At 22.3% G+C, this 14,640-nt stretch overlaps 1 protein-coding gene across 1 annotated transcript in view; it reads left to right on the top strand.

Annotated features, from left to right (window-relative positions):
- Window positions 1–8,914, top strand: part of LOC117174845 (26S proteasome regulatory subunit 10B) — a 25,791-nt gene extending 16,877 nt beyond the window's left edge. Inside the window, exons 5-6 of the mRNA XM_033364233.1 lie at window positions 828–1,200; window positions 8,290–8,914. Coding sequence (XP_033220124.1) covers window positions 828–1,200; window positions 8,290–8,744 — 828 coding nt within the window. The 3' untranslated portion in view covers window positions 8,745–8,914. The remainder of the gene's footprint in view (window positions 1–827; window positions 1,201–8,289) is intronic.
- The last annotated feature ends 5,726 nt before the right edge of the window (window positions 8,915–14,640 follow it).

Here is a 14,640-nt window from a genome sequence, read left to right as displayed (position 1 = left end):
TTAAAAATTAATTTTTTGTACAGAAAATTTAACTGTTTCATTTTTGGTTGAAAATTACTCTTTTTATTTGAAAATGAATTTCTTTCTTTGAAAATTTAAATATACATTTTGTTGAAAATTCCATTTTTATTCGAAAATTTAACTAATCCATTTTTGGTTAAATAGTTATATTGTTCTGGTTTGAAATTCGTTTCTGATGATGAAAGTTGAACAATTTTGTTGACACTCTTTTTTATCTTGAAAATTTATCTTTTTTGGTGGCTAATTATTATTATTATTTATTTTTTGAAAGACATTTTTGTTGTGGAAAATTGAACTATTTTTAGAAAATTTGTTTTTTATTTGTAAAAAATGAATTGTTTGCTTTCATGTTAGTGCAGTTGAAGGCTTTTTGTTTTAGATGCGCCAAAAAAAAGTTTAAGACAAAAAAGTTAAAATTGAAGAAACGACCATTTTTTTCAACTTACAGCGCCTATATCTTTTTTCCTAGGTATCAAACAGGCCATAACACCTATAATTATAATTAGAAAAACCGCTAGCGAATTTCAGAAAATTTAAAACAAATCCCCTTTTTAATTCCGAATTATAATTCTTTTACAAAATTCTCCATTCCAAATCAGAATTGTAATTCTCTGTTGTAAATTATAAATCTTTTAAATAATTAAAAATTATTTGAATTAATTGGAATCTTTTTAATTCTTGTAAACTTACCGGGAGAAAAACCGGAAAATTAAAATTTTCTTTAGGCAATACTTGTTATTTCAAATAAATAAATAAATAAACAATTAATCTTCTTCGATTTTATATTGTATAAAATGTTTTTCCAGGTAGATCCTCTTGTCTACAATATGTCTCACGAAGATCCCGGAGATGTGACGTATTCTGCCATTGGTGGATTGAGCCAACAAATTCGTGAATTGAGAGAAGTGATCGAATTGCCCCTCCTGAATCCTGAACTTTTCCAGAGAGTTGGAATCACACCTCCCAAGGGTTGTTTACTTTACGGACCCCCAGGAACGGGAAAAACTTTACTTGCGAGAGCCGTGGCGAGTCAACTTGACGCCAATTTCTTAAAAGTCGTTTCCAGCGCAATCGTTGATAAATATATTGGCGAGTCGGCGAGATTAATTCGAGAAATGTTTAACTACGCTCGTGATCATCAACCCTGCATCATATTTATGGATGAAATTGATGCGATAGGTAAATTTTTATTTTTATTTATTTAAACCATGGTGGCCGCTGGACCGGGATTTTTTAAAGACTGGGATTGTTCAATTTTTATTATTATTATTTTTTAATGCCTTTGTTAAAAATTAATGTTGCTGTTGGAAGATTCATAATTTGAATTTAAAACTCATCTCTTTTTAAAAATGTAACTACTTTATTTAAAATCAATTTATTAACTAAAAATTTAACTATTCCAGTAAAAAAATTGTACTATTTATTCTGAAAATTCAATTTTTGTTTGGTTAAGGATTAGATTTGTAATGGAAAATTCAACTATTCTTTTTTTTGTTTTCACTTTTATCATTTTCTGGGTGAAATTTCAACTATTTGGTTGAAAATTGATATTTTATATTTAAAAATTAAAATATTTTTGTTTTAATTTATGTAATTTGTGGAAAAATCATCTTTTTGGTAGGTATAAAATTCAACTATGCCAGTTAAAGATTTATCGTTTTAATTGAAAATTCATCAGTTTGGTTGAAAGTTAATTTTTCCAACTGAAAATTTAACTGTTCCATTTTGGGTGGAAAATTGACCTTTTCTAGTTCAAAATTTAATAATTTTGATTTAAATTGGTATTTTTTAGTTAAAAATGTATTGATTTTGTTGAAAATTTGCGTATTTTGTTTTTAAAAATCGACTTTTTTCGCAGATAATAGATTTTTTTTTAATAGAAAATGTTTTTTTTTTCTTTGAAAGTTAATCTCCTTGTTTAAAAATTCTTCTTTTTAGTTACTAATTTAAGTATTCCAATTACATATTTATAATTTTAGTAAAAAATTCATCTTTCAGGTAAAAAATAAATTTTGTTTGTTGAAAAATTGTTCTTTTTATTGAAGATTTGTTTCTTTTTTGCTTGAAAATAATTTTTTTTCTTAAACTGAAAATATTAGTCCCGTTGAATATTTCATTTTAGATAAAAATTGATTTTTTTGGGTTGATCATGCATTTTTTTAGTGAAAATTTATTATTCAATGTTTGGTTGAAAAATGATACTTTTTTTAGTAGAAAATTTGTCTTTTTGATGGAGCATTGATTTTCTTAACTTAAAACTTAATAATTTAAGTTTTTGGTTAACAATTTATGTTTTTTAGTAAAAATTTTGTTTTTTGTTGTTGTTAAAAAATCAACTATTTTAGCTGAAGATTGATTGTTTTAGTAAAAGAAACATTTTTTTGTTTATAATTCAACTATTCTAGTTGAGGATTCATCATTTTAGTCGAAAATTCACCAGTTAAGATGAAAACAATTTTTTTTTTTAAATAAAAATGAAACTTTCATTTTCTGTTAAAAATCGATTTTTTTCTAGTTAATAATTCAACTATTTGGTTGAAAATTTGTCTCCTTTGATTTAAAATTGAACTATTCCTTTAAAATTGATGTATTTTGTTGAAAAATTGTGTTTTTTATAGAAAATTAATCTTATTCTATAAAAATACATCTTTTTGGTAAAAATGTATAATTTTAGTTGCAAATTCATCTGTTTGGTTTAAAATTACACTATTACAGTTGATTATGTTTAACTTAAACATAGCTTCATAATAATATATTAGTAATTTACAGCTTTAATTAAATTAAAAATATTGTTTCAGTCTAAAATATTCAATTTTTAACCCATTCAATTTGAAATTTTTAATTAAAAAAAAGATTAATTATTGAATATTTATCAATATTTGAATTTTTATTTAAGACAAGTAAATTGAAACGAAATATTTAAAAGTAAAGAATCTTTAACTGAATTGTTTGACATAGAAAGCCTGGAATCGTTAAAATTTCGAAGAGCCTTTAAACTTTGAACGTTACAATTTTAATTGTTGTATTTGAAAAATGCTTAATTTGTGAGTGAAATTTTTAATTTTTATGTATAATTTCCAAATGAACATTTGTAGAAAAAATTCGAATCATGCAACTTTTAGAAAGTTTTCTTAAAATCTTCTGGAATCTTTTTTGAAAATTTTGTGTAAATCTTTGAAAAACTGTTTAAATATTCTCTTAAAATAATTTTTCAAAATGAAAAATTATTTTTAATTTTTCTATGAATATTAATAAAATGTTTTTGTTCTTTTCAAGCCTTTCAAAACTCTTGAAATGAATCTAATTTTTTCGTTTAAAATCTGCGAAAATCTACATTTTGTTTTATATTAGGCTATCATTTCAAGTTTTACATTAAGTTTGAATCTTTTCAAAACTTCTACATATCTCTTAAAATTACTCAATTTTCGCCTAAAAATAATAAATGTTCAATATTTATTTATACATCCAAATTGTAAAGAAATTTTCTAAAATTGACAGGATATTTCTAGTTTAAAATTCCTTATAATTATATAATTTTGAAAATTTGAAAGTTCATTGATTAATTTTTTAATTTGGAACATTGAAAATTGTAACGTGGATTTATATTTTTTTATATTGAAAAATGTTAGTACCTTCAATTTTTAACCCATTCAATTTGAAATTTTTAATTAAAAAAAAGATTAATTATTGAATAGTTAGCAATATTTGAATTTTTATTTAAGACAAGTAAATTGAAACAAAATATTTAAAAATTGTAGAGAAAGTTCAATTAATTTTCACAGATATTTATAAGTTCTGAAAAAATTTCAAAATAATTTTAAATTCAAAACAAATTTAAAATAACTTCTAGATTTCTCAAGATTTTGAAATAAAATTTTGAAGCTTTCCAAGGATGTCTAAATTATTTAGAAAGAAAATAATTGAATTTCTAATTTAAGAAGTGTTGAGTTAAAAAAAAAATTCAATTTTTCATTATTCAATATTTCTACCTTAAAATTCCTTAAAATTATATAATTTTGAAAATTTTGAAGTTTATTGATTGATTTTTTAATTTAGAGCATTGAAAATGATAAGGTGGATTTATATTTTTTTTATATTTAAAAATGTTAGTACCTTTAATTTTTAACCCATTCAATTTGAAATTTTTAATTAAAAAAAGATTAATTATTGAATATTTAGTAATATTTGAATTTTTATTTAAGACAAGTATATTGAAAACAAATATTTAAAAACTGTGGAGAAAATTCAATTCATTTTGACAGATATTTAGAAGTTCTGAAAAAATTTCTAAATAATTTTAAATTAAAAAACAACTTCTAGATTTCTTAAGATTTTGAAATACAATTTTGAAGCTGTCCAAGGATGTCTAAACTATTTAAAAAGAAAATAATTGAATTTCTAATTTAAGAAGTGTTGAGTTAAAAAAAAATTCAATTTTTCATTATTCAATATTTCTACCTTAAAATTCCTTAAAATTATATAATTTTGAAAATTTTGAAGTTTATTGATTGATTTTTTAATTTAGAGCATTGAAAATGATAAGGTGGATTTATATTTTTTTTATATTTAAAAATGTTAGTACCTTCAATTTTTAACCCATTCAATTTGAAATTTTTAATTAAAAAAAGATTAATTATTGAATATATATCAATATTTGAATTTTGATTTAAGACAAGTAAATTGAAACGAAATATTTAAAAGTAAGAATCTTTAACTGAATTTTGTTTACATTTGTAAAAAAAATTTGAGTAATTTTAAGAGATATTTGAGAGTTTTAAAAAGATAAAAAATTATCATACAAATTTTAGAACGTTTTCTTAAAATCTTCTAGAATCTTTTTTGAAAATGTTGTTTAAATCTTTGAAAAACTTTTTAAATATTCTCCTAATTTTGAAAATTTTAAAGTTCATTGATTAATTACAAGTTCAAAATTTAACACTTCCACTTTGAGTACATGTAAAGTTGAAAATTTTTTGATAAAAAATAGTTTTACTTTATCAACTGTGAATATAAATTAACAAATTATTTTTTCAATGGATATGCACTTCTAATTATACAAACTTAACAATAATTTATTTGAAAAACGATTCTAAAGTCGTTCAAATTTTGAGAATTTCCAGATTTTAATTAAAAATTTTAATGATTCATGAATAAAATATTATTATTTCAAAGTTGTAGATCTTCATTTATATTATTTTTACATTAAATTTAATTAATAAATTTATTAATATATTTTTATTGATTTTTTTAGCTATTGAAAAATGTAAACGTGCGGTTAAAACTTTATAAACTATTTTTAACTTAAAAATAACTCCATAATAATATAGTCGTAATTGAAATTTTGTATTAAATTTAAAATATTGTTCAAGTCGAAATGATTCAATTTTTAATCTATTTAATTGAAATGATTCAAAAGTAATTAAAAACTTAAAATGATTTCAAGTAATTTAAACGAAGTATATATTTTTAAATTAATCGAATTTTTCCTACAACTTATGGAAAATCCTGCAAATTAAAAAAAAATCCTTAAAATCTTTAAGGTTCTTTTTTGATCATTTTGGAAATCTCTTAAAATCTTTTTACATTATCTATTACAATAATTTTTCAAATTGAAAAATTATTTTACATTTTCTTAAAAATCTTTAGCCTTTTTTTTCGCTAACAAAAATTAAACTTTTTGCTGAAAATTCGGTTTTTTATTATTATTAAGAATTATATTTTTTAACAGAAAAAATTAACCATTACATTTTTGGTGGAAAATGTCTCTTTTTTGGGTGAAACTTCAACTAGTAGGTTGAAAATTGATATTTTTTATTTAGAAATGAAATTAGTTGTTCGAAAATTGATCTACTTTGTGAAAAATTCGCCTTTCTTGTAGATAATTAATTTTTAGGATTTGAAAATTCAACAGTTTTTTTGAAAACTAATTTTTTGTAACTAATTTTTTTGAATGTTTTTTTTTTACTGAAAGGTCTACTGTTATTTTTTTGTTTCAGAATTCATATAATTTGGTTAAAAATGTTACCATTTTTGTAAAAAATTAATTATTGTTAAAATAAGTGAAAGTAAATATTATTAATTTTATTTAAAATTCCTTTTTTCGCGTTTTAAATTGAAATATTTTCTAAAACATTCGTCTTTTTTGGTTGAAAGTTTAATTGTTTAAATGAAAAGTCTACTATTACATTTTTGGTATAGAAGTAATGACTTTCGTTTCAAAATTTGACTATTTTATTGTCATTTTAATTATTTTGTGAAAAATTCAACTGTTTTGTTGAACATTTGCCTTTTCAGATAATTCTTTCTTTGGGACTAAAAATTCATCTCTTTTGTTAGAAAAGTAGTACTTTTTTCTTAAAAGTGGAAAATTCAACTGTTTTGTTTAAAATTCGTTCTTTTGGATTTAATTTTTCTTTTATTGAAAAGTCTAGTATTATATTTTTGGTTCAAAATTCATCTCTTTTGGTTAAAAATTTTACTATTTTGTTAAAAATTTATTTATTTTGTAGAAAATTAATTTTTTTGGATAAGAAATTCTTTCATTGGGATTGAAAATTAATCTCTTTTGCTTGAAAGGGCATCCTTTTCGGTTAAAAGTAAGTTATTTTTATTTGAAAAGTCTCATTATATTTTTGCTACAGAATACATCTATTTTTGTGGAAAATTCAACTTTTTCATTAAAAATTCGACTTTTTGGATATAAAATTCGTTTTTTTGGACTTACATTTAATTCTCTTGTATGAAAATATTCTTTTATACTGGAAAATTAATTTTTTTTATTGAAAAGACTAGTATTATATTTTTAGTTCAAAATTCATGTCTTTTGGATAAAAATGGTACTATTTAGATGAAAATTCAATCATTTTGTAGAAAATTAAACTATTCTGTTGAAAATTCGTCTTTGTGAATAAGAAATTTTTTTCTTTGGAATTGAATGTTTTTCAAATTTCCCAATTTATCTCTTGCTAGAAAAGTCTTTTTTTTTGGTTAACGGTAATTTCGTTTTAAATGAAAAGTCTTCAATTATATTTTTGCTTCAGAATCTATATATTTTTTTTTAAATTCATCTATTTTGTTACAAAGATATTTTTTGTCGAAAATTTTACAAATTGCATACATTTCCAAGCAAATAGTTACATTTTTATCCAAAAAGTAAAATTTTTAACCAAAAATAGAATAGTTAAATTTTCCTGCTAAAGTATAATTCTTAACAATAACAAAAACAGATTTTTAGCAAAATATTTACCTTTTTTTACTGGAATATTAAAATTTTTATTTAAAAACATTGATTTTCCGCCATGAATTTTTAATTGAACTAGGAAAGATCAAGTGTGAATGAAAAATTTTTAGTTGAATAAATTAATTTTTAATTAAAATAATCATTCTTAAACTGGAATATTTGAAATTTTGAACATTAAAGAATAAATTTCTACAAAAAATACAAATTTTTCACAAAGCATATAATTTTTGCACAAATGGGTGAATTTTCCTTCAACAAAGATAAATTTTTATCCAAAAATCGAATATTAAAATTTTTCTGTTAAAAATCTGTTATTCTTATGCAGACAAACAAAAATTTGGATTTTCAGCAAAATAGTTCAACTTTCTACTGGGATAATTACAATTTTAGTTTTAAAAGTGGATTAAATTAAAATGATAAATTTTTAATCAAAGAAATTAATTTCTAACAAAAGGGTGCAACTTTTAACCGAGCAGTTGAATTTTTTACCTAAGAAAGGATGAATTTGCAACGAATATAACAATAAAATTTTTAATTATAATTTCGGAAATATTTCCTCTTTGAAATACTACTTCTACTCTAAAAACTACTTAAAGTACTGTCTTTTTCTGAAATTTCGAAGAAGGAACTGTCAAATTGTGACGAATTCCTTTTTTTTTTTATTTTTTAAAGAAAATTCGTCTATTGAGTGAAAAATTCAGCTTTTTCTTCTGTTCTTTTTGCTTAAAATCTAATCTATTTGTTTGTGAATGGATCTGTATGGTTGAAAATTCTACTCTTTTGGTTGAAAATTAACTTTCCGATTGAAAATGTATCTTTCTCAGTTTAAAGTCGAATGTTTTCTGAAATATTCGAGCTTTTAGTTTGAAATCTTTTAACTTTTATTGTAAAATTCTTCCTATTTTCCCACTTTTCGGAATACTTTGGTCTATGAAGTCTGTAATATCCAAGCTTATTTTGCCATGTATTCAAAATTAAACGAATTATCTAAAATTCTGAAGAAAAAAAACACCCCCCTTTTTTTCCAGGTGGTCGTAGATTTTCAGAAGGTACGAGTGCTGATCGCGAAATTCAGCGAACCCTGATGGAATTGTTGAATCAAATGGACGGTTTCGATTCGCTGGGACAAGTAAAAATGATTATGGCGACAAACAGACCAGACACTTTAGATCCCGCTCTTCTGCGACCGGGAAGACTCGATCGAAAAATTGAGATTCCACTGCCAAACGAGCAAGCGAGGCTCGAAATTTTGAAAATTCATGCTGGTCCGATTGCCAAACACGGCGAAATAGACTACGAGGCTGTTGTCAAGCTTTCAGATGGTTTCAACGGCGCAGATTTAAGAAATGTTTGCACAGAGGCAGGCCTTTTTGCGATTCGTCTCGAGAGGGAATACGTTATCCAGGAAGACTTTATGAAGGCAGTGAGAAAAGTGTCCGACAACAAGAAACTAGAATCGAAATTGGACTACAAACCAGTGTAATATTTTGTCGAGACTCCGCGCTAATTAGCTTCAATGAAATTAAGTTTTTTTTTTTCTTTCTTTTTTTATTTTGTTTGTATTTTACTGAATCTGTAAAACTCACTCTGTAATAATTTTACATATACAATTGTAAGTAATAACAAGGCTTATAAAATATACAATTTAGTTTATATATCAGGGTTTCTGATCGTCACGAAAATTTTCACAAATTTTCAGAAGAAAAATCTGGCCAAGGTTGATTTCAACAGTTTTTAAAATAATTAGTTGAATTTATATCTTTTTCAATTATGATATCATTCAGTTGACAATGCGGTATTCAAAAATCTTTTACTTAAAAAATTCTCAATTTTATTTTTTTGAGCGTATATTTTTTTAATTTAAAGAAATTTAAAGTCCAGTTTTGAAGATTTAGACAGTTAAAAATTGAAAGCGTTTGAATTTGAAAATATTTGATAAAAAAGTGTATTATTTTTATGAACTGTGAGTATAAATAAATGAATAAATAATTTGTTTGATAAAACGATTTTAAATTCGTTCAAGTTTTAAGAATTTCAAGATTTTTACATAAAGGTCTGATTAAAAGTTTATAACCTGTTTTCAACTTAAAAAAAAAACTTAATAATAAAGATATTCGTAATTGAAGGCTTTTTTTTAATTAAAAATATTGTTTTAGTCTAAATTATTCACTTTTCAACCGATTTAATTTGAAATTTTGTAATTTAGACAAATATTTAATTTTTTTAAAATTATATATAAAGTAATAAATAACAAATAAAAGCATTCAAAATGGAACACTTAAATTCCAAACTTTTAAAATAAAAGTTTAAAAGTTTTAAAATAAAAAATGGTGTATTCAAATAGTCAAAAATTTACACGTACCAAATGGCAGGTACTAACACTTTTCAATAAAAAAATGTTAAATAAAATGCAAATAAACTTCAAAATTTAGAACTTTTATCAATTATAGAGTTCAAAGATTCAGATTAAGTTCAAAAATTTAAATCCACGTTAACATTTTCAATAATCTAAATTAAAGAATCAAAGAATAAACTTTAAAATTTTTCAAAATTATATTATTTTCAGTAATTTTAAGCTAGACACATTAAAAATTGAAAAATAATGTTTTTAACTCAACAGTTCTTAAATTATTTTTATTTTAAATAGTCTAGGCATCCTTTAAAAGCTTAAAAATTTCATTTGAAAATCTTGAGAAATCTAGAAATGGCTGTAAATTTTTCCAAATTCAAAATTTTTGAATTTTTTTTCGGAACTTTTAAATATATTTCAAAATGAATTGAATTTTTTCTATAACTTGTAGAAAATCCTGCAAATTTAAACAATAAAATTAAATTTGAATTCATAAACAACAATAGAACACTACTTATGATTTGTATGAATTTTAGAGCAATTTTAAGAGATATTTAGAAGGTTTAAAAAGATTCGAATTAAATTTAGAACTTGAAATAATTTCAAATATTTACAGCCAAATTAAAAATTAAATGTAGATTTTTGCAGATTGCAAACGAAAAATGTAGAATTTTTTAAGAATTGTGAAAGATTTCAAAAGAATAAAAAATGTTCTTAAGATTCTTAGGAAAATTGGAAATGATTTTTCAGTTTGAAAAATTATGGAACATTTTAAGGATTTTTTTTTAATTTGCAGGATTTCCAAAAATTGTGGAAAAATATCGATTAATTTTAAAATGCATTTAACGTTAAAGGGTTAACAGTTCTTCAAAAATCTAATGATTTAAAGCTTTCTATGTAAAATAATTCAGTTTCAAATTGTTTTCTTTTAAATATTTGTTTTCAATTTACTCGTCTTAAATTAACAGTGAAATATTGATAAATCTTAAATACTTATTCTTTTTCTACATTAAGAAATTTCAAATTAAATGGGATAACATATAAATAATTTAGACTCACAATATTTTAAATTTAATAAAAACCTTTAATTATGACTATATTATTATGGATTATTTTTAAGTCGAAAATAGTAAAACGCACGTTTACATTTTTTAGTGGCTAAAAAAATTAATAGAAATAATATATTAATAAATTTATTTATTAAATTTAATATAAAACATAATATAAAGGAAGGCCAAAAACTCTGAATTAAAAATATATTATTGATAAATCATGAAAATTTTTATTTAAATATAAAATTATCAGAATAAATTATATAGAAATGTATGGTCAAATCAATTATTGTTCACATTTTTATACTTAGAGTACAGATCCATTAAAAAAATAATTTATTTATAATTACGGTTGATAAAATTAAACTGTTTTTATCAAAAAATTTTAACTTCAAATGCTTTTAATTTTTAATTGTTTAAATTTTCAAAACTGCATTTTAATTATTTCAAAATCTGTTAAAATCGAACTTCGGCAGATTTTTATTCTGAAAATTCCCGGTTTCCCTGTCCGGCGGCCACCCTGTTTTTTATAAAAAACTTCGATTTTAAAAACTTCTAAATTTAATTTTTTTAACCTTTGAAACTGCATTTTAAAATTCTTTACATTAAAATATATGCTTAAAAATTAAAAATCTAAAATCTAATATTTTTGAAGTAAAAGATTTTCGAATTGAGCATTCTAAACTAAATGATATAATCATTTATAAGAATCACAAATTATTTAAAAAAACGGTTGAAATCAAAGTTGGATAACGTTTTTATTCTAGAAATTTTGTAAAATTCCCGAATCTTTTTCAGGGTTTTCCCTGGTCTCATAAAATTCCCGATTTTCCGGTCCAGCGGCCACCCTGTATGTAGCAATATTTCACTGTTGATTTTTAAGACCAGTAAATTGAAGCCGAATAATTAAAAGTAAACAATTTGAAATTTAATTTTTTTACATAGAAAGCTTTGAGTCTCTAGAATTTTGAAGAGCTTTTCAACTTTTAACGTTATAATTTTTATTGTTCTATTTAAAAAATGTTTAATTTTTTTGTTAAATTGATAAATTTTGATATATAAAGAAAAATTGAATACTTATTATTTGCAAAAAAAATTTACAATTTTAAGAGATATTTAGAAGTTTTGAAAAGCTTCAAAATTAATTTAAAACTTTGAAATGATGTCAAGTAATTTAAACGAAGTGTGCAAAAAAATTTTCAGAACTTCTAAACCTATTTTAAAATGAATAGAATTTGTTCTACAATTTTGGAAATCTCTTTAAATCTTTTAAATTTTCTGTCACGATAATTACTCAAATGGAAAAATCTTTTTCCATTTTTCGGGGAATATTAAGAAAATGTTTTTATTCTTTTAGAACCTTTCACAATGCTTAAAAAACTTCTAAATTTTTGTTTGAAATCTGAAAAAATCTGCATTTTGTTTAAAATTAGGTTGTGGGTATATTTGCCCCGAAATTTCGGTACGAATAGTCGATTTTTTTCGGTACACACACTTCTTTTCCATTATTTTATATAATTTTAAGTTCTAAATTAATTTTAAATTTAAAAAATTGTAAATATCTTAAAACTACTCTAATTTTTTCTACGATTAGTAATTGTTCAATTTTTATTTATAAATCCAAATTTGCAGGATTTTCTAGAAGTTGCAGGACAAATTTAATTAATTCTAAAAGTTATTTAGAAGTTCTGAAAAAAGGTCAAAAACAATTTTAAATTTGAAAAAATTAAAAAAAAAAACTTCTAGATTTCTGAAGATTTTGAAATAAAATTTTAAAGCTTTTCAAGAATGCTTAAACTATTTAAAATTCAAATCATTTAACTTATAATTTCAGAACTTTTAAGTTGAAAAAACTTAAATTTTAAATGTTTCCAGCCTAAAATAAGTTAATAGTATAATTAAATTTTTTTAAAGTTCATTGATTCTTTAATCAGAGTATTGAAAATATAAACGCGGGTTTATATTTTTTGAATAACAAATTTTTGAATTGAAAAACTTTTAAACTTCAATTTTTAAAGGTTAAAATTCGAGAGTTATTTTTTATTACTTTAAACGGAAAAATGTTTATAATAGAGTTCGATTTATTAATTTTTATTGACCGGAAAAAATTTTTGTGAACCGGGAAAAAACCGGGAATTTTTTTCTTTGATTAAAACGGTCACCCTGCCGTGGGTACTCTATTTGAGTCAGGCACTTTGAAAAAAAAAGTTCCGAGAAATTTTTAATAGATTTTAATAATTTTAAAGAATTTTTCAGATTTTAGGGTAATTTGAAACTTCTCAGACATTTTATAATAATTTAGTGAATTTTAAAGAATTTATTCCTGAGAAGTGAGGTATTTTTTGGGGTTTTCAAAATTTTCAGAGATTTTCAATTCACCCTGAATTTTTTCGAATTCTCTTGAGATTTATGAATTCATTGGAAAATTTCTTAATTCACTTGAATTTCTATAAATTTACTATTTTTTACTTCAATAAATTGATTTTTTTTAATTTTTAAAAGTTTCAATTTCATTGATCCTGAGGATCAATTGGTAAAGTGATTGGAAATATTTTAACGTATTTTTGATTTATTTCAGTAGTTTGAAGGTTTTCAAAGACTGAAATATTTTAGGGCATTTTAAAATATTCCAAGGCATTTTAAAGCGATTTAAACAATTTAAAAAAAATTCAATTTACTTGATTGCTTTTTAAATTTAGGTGGATTTTTTTTATGAATTTCATATGATTTTTCTCATTTATTTGAAACTTCTCTAAATTCACTTAAAATTTATTGTAATCAATAAAAATTTTTTCGATTTTCAAAATTGTTCCAATTCATTTTTCTTGAAATTTAACCTGAACTCTTTTTAATTCATTGGAATTCTCTTGAATTTTTTGTAATTTACTTAAATCCTTCTAAATTCACTTAATTTTACTTAATTCAGTGATTTTTTGAAATTTTATTTAATTGATCCTGAAGTTACTGAATTAAATTAATTTTTTTTTAAATTGTAATTTATTTTATTTTTTTAAATTCACCTTGAATTTTTTTGAATATCGTTGAATTCTTCTCTTTCATCTTAAATTCCTCTAAATTCAATCCAGTTTTACGAAAATCAATTTAACTTTTATAAAAACATTTTTAACAATTCATTAAAATTATTTTGAATATAAATTAAATTGTTCCGAAATCTTCTGCATTTTTCCTGAATTCGATACCCGTTGGGCGCGAATATTTTAATAATTTTTGTGTATTTAGGAAACTGATTTCTGCTTTAGCTGCAGTCGCAGATTTTTCAGATTATCTCAGTTTACTCGAATTAAAGCAGCATTTATTATTAAATGTTTATTATTTTGAATTATAAGAAAAAAATTTCACATGGAATCGGAATTTTTTTTTCAAGAATTATAATTCGTATTTAGAAGATGTGAATTTTTTTGAAATCCCTTTTCCAAGTCAGATTTGAAAGAGTAGAAGTGGTATTTTAAAAAAAAATTCTTAATTTGTGTACATTGTTCATTGCGAATTCTTTGTTTATTTTTATTTTTAGTAAACATTCAACTACTTGGTCAAAAGTTGAACACTTTTGTTAAAAATTAATTTTTCGGTTGAAGATAAATAATTTTAATTGCAAATTCATCTCTGGATGCAAATGTAACTGTTTTGTTGAAAGTAATTTTTTTAAACAAAAAATATAACTATTGCAGTCGAAAATTTAACTATTTTGCTGAAAATCGTTTTTTTTTTATTGTTTCTTTTTGGTTAAGAAGTAGATTTTTAACATAAAAATTAAACATTCTATTATTGGTTAAAAATGTTTGTTTTTAAAAATAAAAATTCAGATATGCAGAAAATTGATCTGTAGGGTTGAAAATTAATTTTTGGTATAAAATTCAACTATTCCAAACATCCATCCTTTTAGTTAAAAATTCATGTTTTTGGTTGAAAACTAATTTTTTCAACTGAAAGTTTAACTTTCCTATTTCAAAATTTAA

This window comes from Belonocnema kinseyi, chromosome 6, assembly GCF_010883055.1.
Source record: "Belonocnema kinseyi isolate 2016_QV_RU_SX_M_011 chromosome 6, B_treatae_v1, whole genome shotgun sequence".
Lineage (NCBI taxonomy): Eukaryota > Metazoa > Arthropoda > Insecta > Hymenoptera > Cynipidae > Belonocnema > Belonocnema kinseyi.
Note: the sequence above shows the minus strand (reverse complement) of the source record. Positions and strands in the feature narration are given on the sequence as shown.